The following is a 13,513-nucleotide window of genomic DNA, read 5'->3' as shown; positions in this document are numbered from 1 at the left end:
GTCTCCATGGGATTGATTTGATCTGCTTGGTTTGTTCCAGGGAAGCCTGGGCAGAATTCTCCAGGGCAGCAGGCTCCATGAAAGAGGTCAAGTTAGCATGGGGAACGCAGGGGCATCAGGTTGCTGGGACAGTGACCTAAGCTGGAGGGGGTTAACTCCAGGGACCTCTGTCTGTGATATACACTTACTCCCTAGAGATGCCAAAGGTGAGCTGGCCCTTGAGACAGCCCTGGTCCCTTTTGTCCCACCTGGCCACTTCTGAAAGCCCACCACCCTCTCATTAGCTCAGGAAGGCTGCCTGGAGGTGGAATCCTTTAAGAGAAAGGAGGAAGTACGGCCTGGTAAGAACCTGTCCTAGGGACGCACACATGCCTTCCTGCCGCGACAGCCTGGGCAGGGGAGTGCAGGCCTGTTTCTCCCGTGGGACAGGCCTGAGCTAGAGCTCAGGTCCCTTTGGAGACCACTTCTCACCCAAGACTTTGTAGAAACAGTGAGAGGGGCCTGCTCCTGTGCCAGCTTTCAGTGGTGGGACAGAATTTTCTCCTTCATGTTAGAGTGGGAGAGGAAGTCAAACAGGCATATACAAGTACCAATTTCTTCTAATTTCCTATTATACTGCAATAGTTCTAAAACTACTAACAGTTGGGTAACAAGAAAAAAACAGTTATCTGGTTGATGTATTCTTTATTATGTAACAATTATTTCTGAGACAAAATCCAATTCAAAACATATTACTGAGGATTCTATATTAGTATATTTTGGAAATGGTATAATCCAAACCTGATTTTCTAATATATTTTCTTATATAACACTTAAGGAATTTTTCACTCCCATTATTTGGCTCTGGAAAATCTTTACAGGAAACATTTGTTACACTAGAAATCAAAATTTAAGTAGAGTTGTTAGGCACAGTTAAACGGGATGATATACACAAACTACAATAATTACAAATCAGTACTTCTTTTGAATACACATTTGAATGTAAAAGCTTTTAAAATAATCAGTGTCTTAGATAAATATAAAACATACTGCAAGAACTGATTTTAACATCCCCTTTACTTTCTAATGCTTTTCAGAAAAAATTCCTTTCTGATTCATTCAGCAGCAAGAGCCCAAAAATGGTGTTCCAAGCCAGGATTCACCTTGTCCTCTTCAGAAATGACCTGAAGAGCTTTTGGATTGGTTAAAAATATTGCCCGATGGAATCTTAGGGTAAACCCGAAGAGCTAAAAGCACTGAATCCAGAGATCAGGTCTCTCGGCCGTGCTGCGGACACCATCAACCACTTGGGGTTAAATTGTATTGCGATGAATGAGAGGTGACTCTGAGGGGCTTTAACCAGGCCGGGGCTAATGAAAGGGTTTCAAACATCAGTAAGAACAGGAAGATCAGGGTTGAGAAGAGTGACAAGAAATCCTGAATAGTCTGAACCATTTTACACTTGATTCTATTTCTTAGAGCTCTTTGGGAAACAGGCAAGGATTTTCCTGGATAGTGTTTGCCCATGAAACAAATGAGTCATCTCGCTAAATGATTCAAAAACATTTCCTGTTGGTTTCATACTACTAATAATTATAATATTTTAATGGATAGGACAAATTATGGGTTTAAAATTAAATTCTCCGTTAATGCACGTTTTAATAAACTGGTTATCAGACCGCTTATGACAATGTCAGTACCATATATTCAACTGCTTTTAGTCCTTCCAGTCTTTCTCTTGGGCAAAATTGGTGGTTATCTAATTTTTGCTACCTATCAATCATCTGTTTTGGACATTAACTGTCAATTACTGGCTGCAAAATATGTGTGTGTATATTTACATGAGATGTAACTATACAGATGCATGTTGAATTGCAGACCAGAGTTCCATTATTTCAGAGCTATACTCTGAATGTGAGACCTTTGTATTTATACACACATACCTCTCCAGCCCAACCCAACATTCATTCATATAAAAATATATGACTATTGTAGAATCCTTCATTTACATATCACTAAAAATACGTTCTTTCATTCTAACATCTTTTTATCTAGCCTTGTCAACCAACATCGTAAGACTGGGATATAAAATCTTTTTATTAGTTACTTATTTATTTTAAATTATTATTATTATTTTTTGGGACAGGGTCTTGTTCTGTTGCTCAGGCTGGAGGGCAATGGTGCCATGTGGGCTCGCTGCAACCTTGGCCTCCTGGGCTCAAGTGATCCTGTCTTAACCTCCCTAAGTAGCTGGGACCACGAGAAGGAGCCACCACGCCTGGCCTATAAAACCTTTTTAAAATACATTTCCTAGCAGAAATTAACTTTTTTTTTTTTAAAGTCTACTTTTAAAGCAGCAGTTAGAAGCTTTGTTCTTATGCTATGGATATGTAAATAATACTGTTATATCAAATTGTGGATTTAAATATTTTTAATTTAAGTTCCTTTCTTATCTCTTAAAAAAATAAAACAGATTTCTGTGTTACTTAATGGCTTCTCCATTCTTCCAATTCCAAGGAATACAAAGGTCTCCATCTTGCATAACAGAGTAAAAATGTGAAATGCAGAGGTGCATCCCATGTAGGTAAGGCAGTGATTGTTCTAGAAGTCTCTTACAACAATCCACCATTTGTATACTAGAAATGCTGGGCTCTTTATATAACTTCTCCAAAGAAAATTTCTTTGTTGATGCCTGTATCAATTCATTTTCAATAACCTTTAACCTATTATATAGAAAATAAAAATATTGTCATAAGCTACAACCAAATAAAAGAACACACAATGTAAATATATTCTTACATATTGGGGCCATAACTCTGCACTCACAACACCGAAAACGCCACCCACAAAGGCCAAACTGTACGTTTGGAAGACATGCCAATAGGCATCATGTGTTGAATCTTTTGAGTTTCTGTCACATGGATCTCTGAAAGTATTTGGTAATGTTTTTAGCAGTAAAGGGCTAAAAATAACATAAAATTTAAAAAGCTCTTATATTGCCTTACCTAGCAGCTGTTAGTGACTGAAGGAAGCAGAAAATGAAGAATATAAAACCCCTAGTTTTAGGACCCACCTAAAGTTTAAACCTTGGGCAGTAACGCTGTCTAAAGATTTCCCAGATAAAAGCAGACTCACGGAAAACCAGGATCCTGAGGAGGACAGGTTCTCTTCACTCTTACTCTCCTACCTCACCAGCCCCCTGTCTATTCCCTCCCCTCTGCCTGAGGTTACAACTCTCTTATTCCATCAGGGGCTTCAGTTCAGGTCTACAAAGTATACAATTCTAGGCAGAACTCAGTGTCTCAAATACTTTCTCCCACAGGTGGCAAGTGCTTAGGGATATGGTGTTTTGATAAGTGGATTCAATGTGCTACATCTAGACCAACACATGAGTTACTCAGCAAGCCCATTTAACAACGTGAATAAAGCAAAACTGCCATGGTCGTGTCCCTGAGCCAGTCTATTTAAAATACTTCATTGGTTTAAAATGTCCAAATATCTTACATTTAATCACCCTTAAACTCTGCATAGAAAAGTAGGTGCTATAGAATTTCCATGAACTAGACAGTAAAAACAGAAATGGTCATAGCAGTTAGTTATCCTGGCCTATAATACTGATCACTTTCTTAAGTGCTGTTTGCTTTTTCTGTAAGATTACTCTCCTACACAGTGCTGCTTAGAGATTCAAGCAGACAGACAGCAGTCAGGGCTGATGGTTCTGAAAATGTTTCACAGCTGGGCCTACTTCTAATCTCTCCAGGATTAGACAGAAAGAACCCTTAAACTTCTATCAATAGGAGGGGATGAGTAACTTTTTCTGTAAAGGTATTTTTCACTTGTCAAGAAAAGACATTAACAACTATGCTTAGAAATGAGAAGCCTTGCAGTGTGACCATGTTACTGCATAGTTCTCCAACAATACATCTTTAAAATCTGGGCAAGACTCTCATTCTCATTCCTTTTAGAAGCTTACAGTCTCATCCCAGGGTTTCCCAGACCCATGGGTCACAAGCTTTATATAGGAGAACCCATCAGTTCTTCTGAGGTGCAATCTTAGAAAAGCATTGAGAAGGCAGCCCTTGTTAAGGTTCCCCAGGGCTGTCCCCTCAACAGGGTAATAACGTGTACGAGCCTTTCCTCATCCTTGTGTGCCTCTACAGTCAGCAGGAATTTTTTTTTTTTTTTTCCTGAGATGGAGTCTTGCTCTGTTGCCCAGGCTGGAGTGCAGTGGCGGGATCTTGGCTCACTGTAACCTCTGCCTCCCAGGTTCAAGCGATTATCCTGCTTCAGCCTCCCAAGTAGCTGGGATTACATGCATGCACCACCACGCCTGGCTATTTTTTGTATTTTTAGTAGAGGCAGGGTTTCGCCATGTTGGCCAGGCTGGTCTTGAACTCGTGACCTTAGGTGATCCACCACGCTCAGCCTCCCAAAGTGCTGGGATTACAGGTGTGAGCCACCGTGCCTGGCCTTGAGATAGGGTCTCGCTGTTGCCCAGGCTGGAGTATCAGTGTCGTGACCATGGTTCACTGCAGCCTTGACCACCCAGGCTTAGGCAAACCACCTGCCTCAGCTTCCCAAGTAGCTGAGACTACAGGTGCACACCACCATACCCAGCTAATTTTTAAATTTTTTGTAGAGATGAGGTCTCACCATGTAGCCCAGGCTGGTCTTGAACTCCTGGGCTCAAGTGATCCTCCTGCCTTAGCCTGCCAAAGTACTGGGATTATAAGTGTGAGCCACCATGCCCAGCCTTTAGTTACTGTTTCTACTACATGCATCAGAACTACTTAAACATTCTTCTATTACTGTACATTTTGATTGTTTCCAATTTATCTAAGTGATTTTAAAATTTGAAATATATGATATAGAGTAAAAGGAAACATCTGCGTGGGTTACTACAGAAACATAAGTGGGGAATGCCCCCGCTAGGGAGAGCTGGCCGATTCTCAGGCGCAGGTTGCTCTGGGTTGTTACCACCCTACAGAAGAACTGTGAACTAGGCTATCAGCAGCCTCCAAAGGACCGGGGGCTCCACAGGCATCAAACACTGTCTACATGCCAGCCAGGCAGGGCCAGCAGACAGGACCCACCAGTCATACAGTTTTGGGTTGTACATACCAGCTTAGAATAGTGTGGGCTTTTTCCCCCCACTTTTTTTTTTTTTTTTTTTAACTGTTCAGCAAGCTGAGGGTCCTGCAGAGCTGCTACTCTGAGGACCCCGTGAGCATGGGTGGCCTCTGGCTCCTTTTCTTTTGAACCAGAACAACTGAGCGCTTTACTCTTTTTTATTAGGTTGGTGTAAAAGGAATTGCAGTTTTTGCCACTTTTTTTTTAATGGCAAAAAACTGCAATTCCTTTTGCACGAACCTAATAAAATAAACTATGTTTCCACTTAAGAATCTACCTTATAAGTTAAAAAGTATCTGAAAACCACTCTCTAGGAACATGCTTCATGGAAGGAAAGAAGTTAGTCTGCATCACTGCTCTGCGAATATAATGAAGGTGTCTTACTAGGGCAGGGACAGCAGAGCTAAGGAAGGAAAGACAGCAAAGGCGAGGAGAGGCTCCTGGGCCCAGAGTCAGGGGCACAAGGATGATGACTGAGCAGGAAGGAAGGCTGGGACCAGCAGCAAGTGCTTCCCCTCCTTGGGAGCTAAGTATAGGGATGAGGACTCTGGGGCCCAGAGCCAGAAAAAGGCTAAGGAAGCAGGTGAAAGGTCAACGGGTATTTCCTGAAGGCCCCCTGTGCGCCAGGCACTCATCCCAGTTGGCACCGGAGGGAACAAAATAGACTGAAGTCTGCCCTTAGCGAGCTTACCTTCTTTTGGGAAGGAGAGAGAGAGAGCACATTAATAAGGAAACTGCAAATTTGCTGAGGTGGATGGAGAAAGGCAGGCCGGCTGAGGTGGAGAGGAGAGTGCAGCAGAGGGTGGGGGTTCCATGCTGCAAGTTGTGTGGCCAGAGAAGGTGGAATGTGAGCAGGGCCTGAGGAAGCTGCGATTTCTGAGGAAGGAGGACCTCAGGCTGGCGGAAAGCACACAGGCCTAGGAGCGGATACATGTCAAGAGTGCTCGAGGAGGATAAAAAGGCTGCAGCAGAACGAGTGAGAGGAGAGTCCCAGGAGCTGAGCTGAGAGAAGGGAGTGGGCAGAGGGTCTGTGGGCACTGGGCAGAGGAGTAACAGCTCTGACTAGGTTCCCACTGCTGCTCTGACGAGAGTCCACTGCGGGTTGGGGAGGTGCTGAGTGTGGAAGCCTGAAGACCAGACAAGAGGCCATCACAAAATGATGGAGGCTCAGACCAGGTGCAGCAGGAAAGGAAAAGAGAAGAGGTGAGTTTCTTTCCGGGTCTGCTCTGAAGGTGGACTGGGGCAGGGAGTGAGACAGGGGAGAGGAATCAAGATGACTCGCTGGTTTTTATTCGCCTGAGCAACTGGTAGGACAGAACATTCACAAATTGACCTATTTGAATGTTTTTCTTTTTACTTTGCTCTCTCACAATGTAATAGCATTACTCGAAAGCTATAAAATGGTCAGAGAGAACAAGAGAAAAAGCAGCTGATAGGTTATAGCAAACAAAATCATCAGTCCTAATGATGAACAGTTGGCTAGAATTGTTCTTGAGGGTTAAAGCAGACGTAAAATTGAGAAAAGAAATAGCACTAACAAATACTTAACAGCCAATCAAGAGGTAGGGTGTGATAGGATCTGGTCTACCGAGTTGTCATCAGTTCCATAAGGAAAACAAGAGATGCTGCTCCTTCATTTATTTTATACATAAAATGATCTCGCTGTCTCTTGTTCAAAGAATGGCTTCCATGGTTAGTTGCCATCCCTAACCATGAATTATATAGAATTATATAATTCTAAAATAAATAAATAGAATTTATTTATTTTTCTGAGACAGAGTCTCGCTCTGTCGCCCAGGCTGGAGTGCAATGGTGTGATCTTGGCTCACTGCAACCTCTGCCTCCTGGGTTCAAGTGATTCTCCTGCTTCAGCCTCCTGAGTAGCTGGGATTATAGGTGTGCACCACCACGCCTGGCTAATTTCCATATTTTTAGTGGAGACGGGGTTTCACCTCAAGTGATCTGCCCACCTCGGCCTCCCAAAGTTCTGAGATTACAGGTGTGAGCCACCAAACCTAGCCTCTCTCTATATTTAAAATTCCTGGCTTTTAAAAAGAGCACTTTGTGGAAACTGAACCTCAAATGAACAGTAAGGCAGGAGAACTGCTTCCACTGGCACCCTGCTAAACAACCAGGTCCCATTACCCTGTCCTCCTCTCTTCTCCTTGAAATTTCCCTCCATGGACATGTGGATTGGCATTCTCTCCAGCTTCCATCCTGTTCTCTGCCGTTGCCTTCCCTTGTCCCCTATGCTCCCAGGGTGTCAGCTTTGGCTCTTCCCACTGGATTGTGCTGCAGCTACCACTGGCAAATTGACAGCACTCACATCTCCTACTAGAAACAATTCCAGGAGGCAGAGATCATGTCTGAGTCTTTCTATCAATGGCATTGATCTCAGCTTTGGGCACATAACAGTCATTGTAAATGATGGCTAAGTACATGACCTCATTTCTTCACAGGTGATACATAAAACAGTATCAAGCAGTATCTTACCACCTACAAAACAGGAAACTGTTGGCTATAATAGGACTCCTTCAAAGATACAAACAACATAAGAACAACACTGCTTAGGAACTAAAATGTATTTTTTTTGAGAAAGGATTTCATTATGTCACCCAGGCTGGAGTGCAGGGGTGCGATCACAGCTCACTGCAGCCTTGGCCACCCAGGCTCAATCAATCCTCCCACCTCAGCCTCCTGAGTAGCTGGGACACAAGCAAGTGCCACCATGCCTGGCTAATTTTTTTTTTTTTCCCACCATATTGCCCAGGGTTTCACCATGTTGCCTAGCCTGGTCTTGAACTCCTGGGCTCAAGTGATCTCCTTGCCTCGGCCTCCTAAAGTGCTGGGATTACAGGCTTGAGCCACTGTGCCTGGCCTAAAATGATTTTTTAAGGTTTCTTCTCAACTTAATTAAAATGCAGATAAAGTTTTCTTTATATCAACAGTTAAAAGGTTTATTATCTTTCTTTATCTCTCTCTGTCATCCAGGCTGGAGTGCAGTGTTGTGATCTCAGCTCACTGCAAACTCCGCCTCCTGGGTTCAAGCCATTCTCCTGTCTTGGCCTCCTGAGTAGCTGGGACTAGAGGTGACTGCCACAACACCTGGATAATTTTTGTATTTTTAGTAGAGATGGGGTTTCACCATGTTGGCCAGGCTGGTCTCAAACTCCTGACCTCACAAGTGATCTGCCTGCCTCAGCCTCCCAAAGTGCTGGGATTACAGGCGTGAGCCACTGTGCCCGGCTTAAGACGATTTTTTTACTTTAAGGTTTCTTCTCAACTTAATTAAGATACAGATAAAGTTCTTTTTATATCGACAGTTTGAAAAATTTTAAACAATAAAGATTCTTATTAATCAAGAAATAATCAATACTTTTCCTTGTTGCCAGTCTTTTCCATCTGGAAAATTCCTTGCTGATATTCTTATTTTTCATTCTGCTCCTGAATTGACTTTTAAGAAGCTGAACTTCTCAAACTGAGGTCCATGGTGGTAACATAATTTAGGTAGGGAATAAATAAATATGGAATATCTACAAATCCAGGTCCCATATTTATGAGTTCCAAATATCTGAAGTTTTCAGTTAGACTGAATGATCTGACTTTACAGAGGACTGGCAGTACTTACTCTTCCTTTCTTTTCATGTTCTCTCTTGCCTGCTGAGCTTTGGTGAGAATAAACCACTGGAGATTTGCTGGATCACAGAGTGTTGGAATATTAAAATGCCCGAGTTCATGCAAGCTTGGAGCATATCTGTCACTGCAATAAAATATACGTTAAAGGAAAAACCACTGACCCTCTCTTCTCCCCCACTGGAGAAAATGTTTTATTAGTCTTCAGGAAAATAAAAAAAATCATCAAGAAAAGCCACCTCAAAAGTGCAGCAACTTAAAGCTTTGCTGCCCCCAAAGACACACTTCTTCAGGATCACGACCTACTTGCAAGCCCTCTGACCTTCCTTATCTGTCACATGCAAGGGGTGACCTGCTGCACAGTGAGGTTGTCAGAGCTAAAGACAGAATGCATATAAGTACCCAACACAGTGCTCAGCAAACAGTGTATACACCACAAATGTTGGCTACTGATTTACTATTAGTTTAATCTTATAATGTTTTCCATTGGATTGACTTTGCCCAGTAAATCTGCTCAGCAATATATTCAAAGAATGTTCTAGACATTAAATCCTTCAATCCTCCCATGCTGGCTTTTCTAGAGTGTAGAAGAGGGTTCCTAACACAAGTAGTGGCATTTTCTTCTTTAATTCTTAAGAACTACCCATTGAAATACAAAACAATTTAATGCATTTACACACACAACCTACCTAGACGAAGGAATAAAAGTAATCCTTCTATCTTAGATATTTACCTGTTAAGGATCATTTGTAAACCACGCAAACTTCGAGGGTGAAATGGTATTCTACTTTTCAACAGTCTATTATAAAACACATCAAGAAGAGAGTAATATTCTTCAAGTGTCAATACTGGCTGTAATTCTTCAATATAAACAACTTGTATGCCACCTAAAAGATAGCTTATTTGGTCTTCTAAAATCATCAGCCTCCTCTGAAGGTCAAAATAACTTGGCAATCTTTCAAAAAGCTACAGTGTTAACAAAGGGAAAGAAAGGATTAGCTTTATGTTACTATAATTTAATTTTAGAATTCCAGTAAATGGCATTAAGACATTTTTAATGAGAAAATGCTTTTCATTGAAAGAAAGTTCAAGTAAGAGATAAAAAAAAACCCTTAATTGAATTCTGGAAATATTAATATTCAAAACAAGCCACTGTAAATCTTTGGGATTTTTAGATGGGAATTTGTAAGGTTCCAAAATAAAATATGCTCCAAATAAAAGTAAGTCCTGATCCTAAGCACTATTATTTAAATATTTAGGTAAGAATCTTCAATTAGTTTAGAATTATTAAATGGTATAATAAAGGTTTTAGAAATAAAGTGTATGTATTTCAACTCAGTCTATTCCTTCAAAATTTACTTTAAAGTAACTAAACTCAATTAAGTGCAATAAATATGATTGCGCACCTACCATATACTCCAAGAGTTAGGCACTTGAAGGGTACAGATTGTAAGAGTTTGTCCCTGTTTGGTTGGCACTCAAAGTTGGGGTACAAGGAAACAAAAATCCGAATTTAGCATACTAAATGCCAAATCAGGGTGAGTGGATACAGAGGAGGTTCAGGCAAAGGTTTCTAAGGGAGTCTAATTCGATCAATCTTAAACATTAAGTAAGATTTAGAAATGGCACGTGAATGTAAGGGCTGTTTTGGGGGAAGGAAAAAGAGCATGTGCAAATATGGAACCATGGAAAGGAGCAACATGTTTGGAAACAATAAGGAGTTTGGTATGGCTGGCATGTGACCTGCTGCGAGGGAAAGGAAAGAGAAGGGCTCAAGGGGGATGTAGTGGCTGGGTCAGGGAAGGACCACTAAGGACTTAAGATTTTCTATTAAAAGCCAGGGTCTTTTAGAAGAGTTGGAAGGCATTAAAAACTCTGCTATAATAAAAGCAATAGCTATGTAAAAATTCTACAAATTATTTATAATCTACTTTTAACATCTTGTGGAAAATAATTTTACTCCCTATTTTTCAATTTTTCTATGGGTTACTCATGTATATATGGTAACTACATTTTAAAAACTTTTTGTTTTGAGATAATTGTAGGTTCATATACCTTTCACTTAACAGTACATCTTATACAATTATTGGTATAATATCACAACCAGGAAATTGACATTGATACGATTCATTAATCTTACTCAGAGGTCATCAGTTTTACTTGCATGCATTTGTGTATTTTTCACATGTGTATTTACTGTATTATATGTGTATGGAGCCATGTGACACTGCCACAGTCAAAACACACAGGAATTCCATCACAGGGATCCCGTTTATAGCACTGACACCTCTGCTCCCCTCTCTCTACTTCCTGGCAACCATGAATCTTTTCTTCCTATCATTTTATTATTCCAAGGATGTTATATAAATAGAATCAAACAGTTTGTAACCTTTTGAGACTGACTTTTTCACTCAGCACAATGCCCTTAAGATCCATCCAGTTGCTGCATGTATCAATAGCTCACTCCTTTTCATTGCTGAGTAGAATCCTATGGTAGGGATGTACCAGTTTGTTTAGCTATTCACACACTGAAGAACATTCACGTTTTTCCTAGTTTTTGGCTATTATAAACATTCATGTACAGGTGTTGGTGTGAACACAAGTTTTCATTTCTCTGCTGTCAATACCTGAGGGTGACTGCTGGGTCATGTTTAGTTTTCTAAGAAACCATTATAGTCTTTTTCCAGAATGCCTGTACCATTTTACATTCCCATCAGCAATGCATGAATGACCTATTTTCTCTGCATTCTCACCAGCATGTAACTATTTTTCATTTTAGCCGTCCTGGTAAGTGTGTAGTGATAATGCACTGTGGTTTTATCTATCTGTCTGTCTGTCTGTCTAATCTATCTTTCTATCTATTTATTTTGAGACAGAGTCTCGCTGTGTTGCCCAGGCTGGAGTGCAGTGGCACAATCTCGGCTTACTGCAACTTCCGCCTCCCGGGTTCAAGTGATTCTCCTGCCTCAGCCTCCCAAGTAGCTGGGACTATAGGCGCCTGCCACCATGCCCAGCTAATTTTTTTTTTTTTTAAATTTTTAGTAGAGACGGGGTTTCACTGTGTTTACCAGGTTGGTCTTGAACTCCTGACCTCGTGATCCACCTGTCTTGGCCTCCCAAAGCACTGGGATTACAGGCGTGAGCCATAGTGCCCAGCCAATGAATATGTTTTTATGTGCTTACATGTCATCTGTACATTCTCTTTGGTGACATGTCATTTCATGTCACCGTTTTTAGTTGGACTGGTTTTTTTAGTAGCCCTTTTTAGTGGTTTTTTTTTTTTTAACTGTTGAATTTTGAGAGTTTTAGATTGCCCCTTTTTAGTTGGATTGGTTTTTTCTTTTCCTGCTGAAATTTAAGAGTTTTGAAATATATTCTAGATATAATATCTTTGTCAGATATGTGGTTTGCAAGTATTTTCTATGAAATAAATATTTGATTTGAACAGACGCTTCACTAAAGAAGATATGTGGATGACAAATAAGCACATGAAAAGATGCTCACCATTATTTATTATTAGAGAAATGCAAATTAAACATTGAATGAGATTGTACCACAGAGCTATTAGACTGACTAAAATTAAAAAGATGACCATAGTTAAGTGTTGGCAGTTTTTTAAAAAGTTAAAATACTCTACCATATGATCCAGCCATTCTATTTTAGGTATTTAGCCAAGAGAAAGGAAATATATGTCCATATATTTGTACACAAATGTTCATAGCAGCTTTATTTGTAACAGTCACAAAGTGATACGACCCTATGTCCATCAACAGGTGAATGAATAAACTGTGGCATTTTATACAATGAAATATAGTACATAGTAATAAAAAGGAATAAACTCTCAATACATGCAACAGCATGGATGAATCTCAAAATGAGACAGTGAAAGAAACCAGACACAAAAGTTTGCAAGCCCTATGATTCCACTTATAAAACTCCAAAACCAAGCTATAGTGACAGAAAGCAGACCAGTGGTTGCTTGGAGAGGGGGTGGTGGGATGGGAGGGAGTGTTTACAAAGGGCCATATGCTCACGTATATGCCCAGGTGTTGGATCTGTTTGCTATCTTGACTGTGATAATGGCTTCATGGGCATACATATATGTCAACATACCAAACAACACACAAGAAACATGTGCAGTTTATTAAATGTCAGTTATACCTCAATAAATCTGTTAAGAACAAGTAAAACAAAACAACAGAATATAGGCTTTCAGGCTGTGCTTCAGAAAAGAATGCAGTATTACCAGACAAAAACTGCCTTAAAAATCAGTCTTCCTTCTTAAGTATTTTAAGTATATGATATTTCAGCATCTGATCTGAAAACAGCTGACACTATGATTAAAAACATTAAAAAACAAAAACAAAAACAGAACACAATTTTTTTTGGTTCATTAACATTATAGCATTGTTGGAAATGAAAGTATATGAATGACAAGAAGTTTTTAATTTTAAGGCTCTTTCTTACTTTTGTCCAGTGATGATGGACATCCATTGTTCCTAGCATCACATGGCCCACCGCACTCATGCCAGAACGGTCTGTAAATATGATTGTACACCCTGATGATAAAACACAAAACCTTTGGTCATGGTCAAGGTGCTTCATTCTTTCTGCATTGTGCCAATAGTGTATAAACTCAGGATTAAATTCAGTACAAGCTTAAAGGCTAATTTTATGCCACTGCTTTATTCAAAGAACAGGTTTAAAAGTTCAGCTATGATAAAAGTTACTTGGTTTTTCCATTAAAATTTATAGATGTACATAGCAGCTA

The 13,513-nt window shown here is 40.3% G+C and overlaps 1 protein-coding gene across 5 annotated transcripts in view; it reads right to left on the bottom strand.

The window, feature by feature from the left end:
• Window positions 1-667: 667 nt before the first annotated feature.
• Window positions 668-13,513, bottom strand: part of TCAIM (T cell activation inhibitor, mitochondrial) — a 71,721-nt gene continuing 58,875 nt past the window's right edge. For all 5 annotated transcript variants that reach the window (XM_011952610.1, XM_011952613.1, XM_011952611.1 and 2 more), the window contains 4 exons: window positions 13,210-13,301; window positions 9,476-9,708; window positions 8,738-8,869; window positions 668-2,702 (listed from right to left, as the gene is read on the bottom strand). In XM_011952610.1, the coding sequence (XP_011808000.1) occupies window positions 2,462-2,702; window positions 8,738-8,869; window positions 9,476-9,708; window positions 13,210-13,301 (698 nt within the window). In that variant the 3' untranslated portion in view covers window positions 668-2,461. The remainder of the gene's footprint in view (window positions 2,703-8,737; window positions 8,870-9,475; window positions 9,709-13,209; window positions 13,302-13,513) is intronic.

The sequence above is a fragment of the Colobus angolensis genome, unplaced genomic scaffold (genome assembly GCF_000951035.1).
Source record: "Colobus angolensis palliatus isolate OR3802 unplaced genomic scaffold, Cang.pa_1.0 Scaffold344, whole genome shotgun sequence".
In the NCBI taxonomy this organism is placed as follows: Eukaryota; Metazoa; Chordata; class Mammalia; order Primates; family Cercopithecidae; genus Colobus; species Colobus angolensis.
Note: the sequence above shows the minus strand (reverse complement) of the source record. Positions and strands in the feature narration are given on the sequence as shown.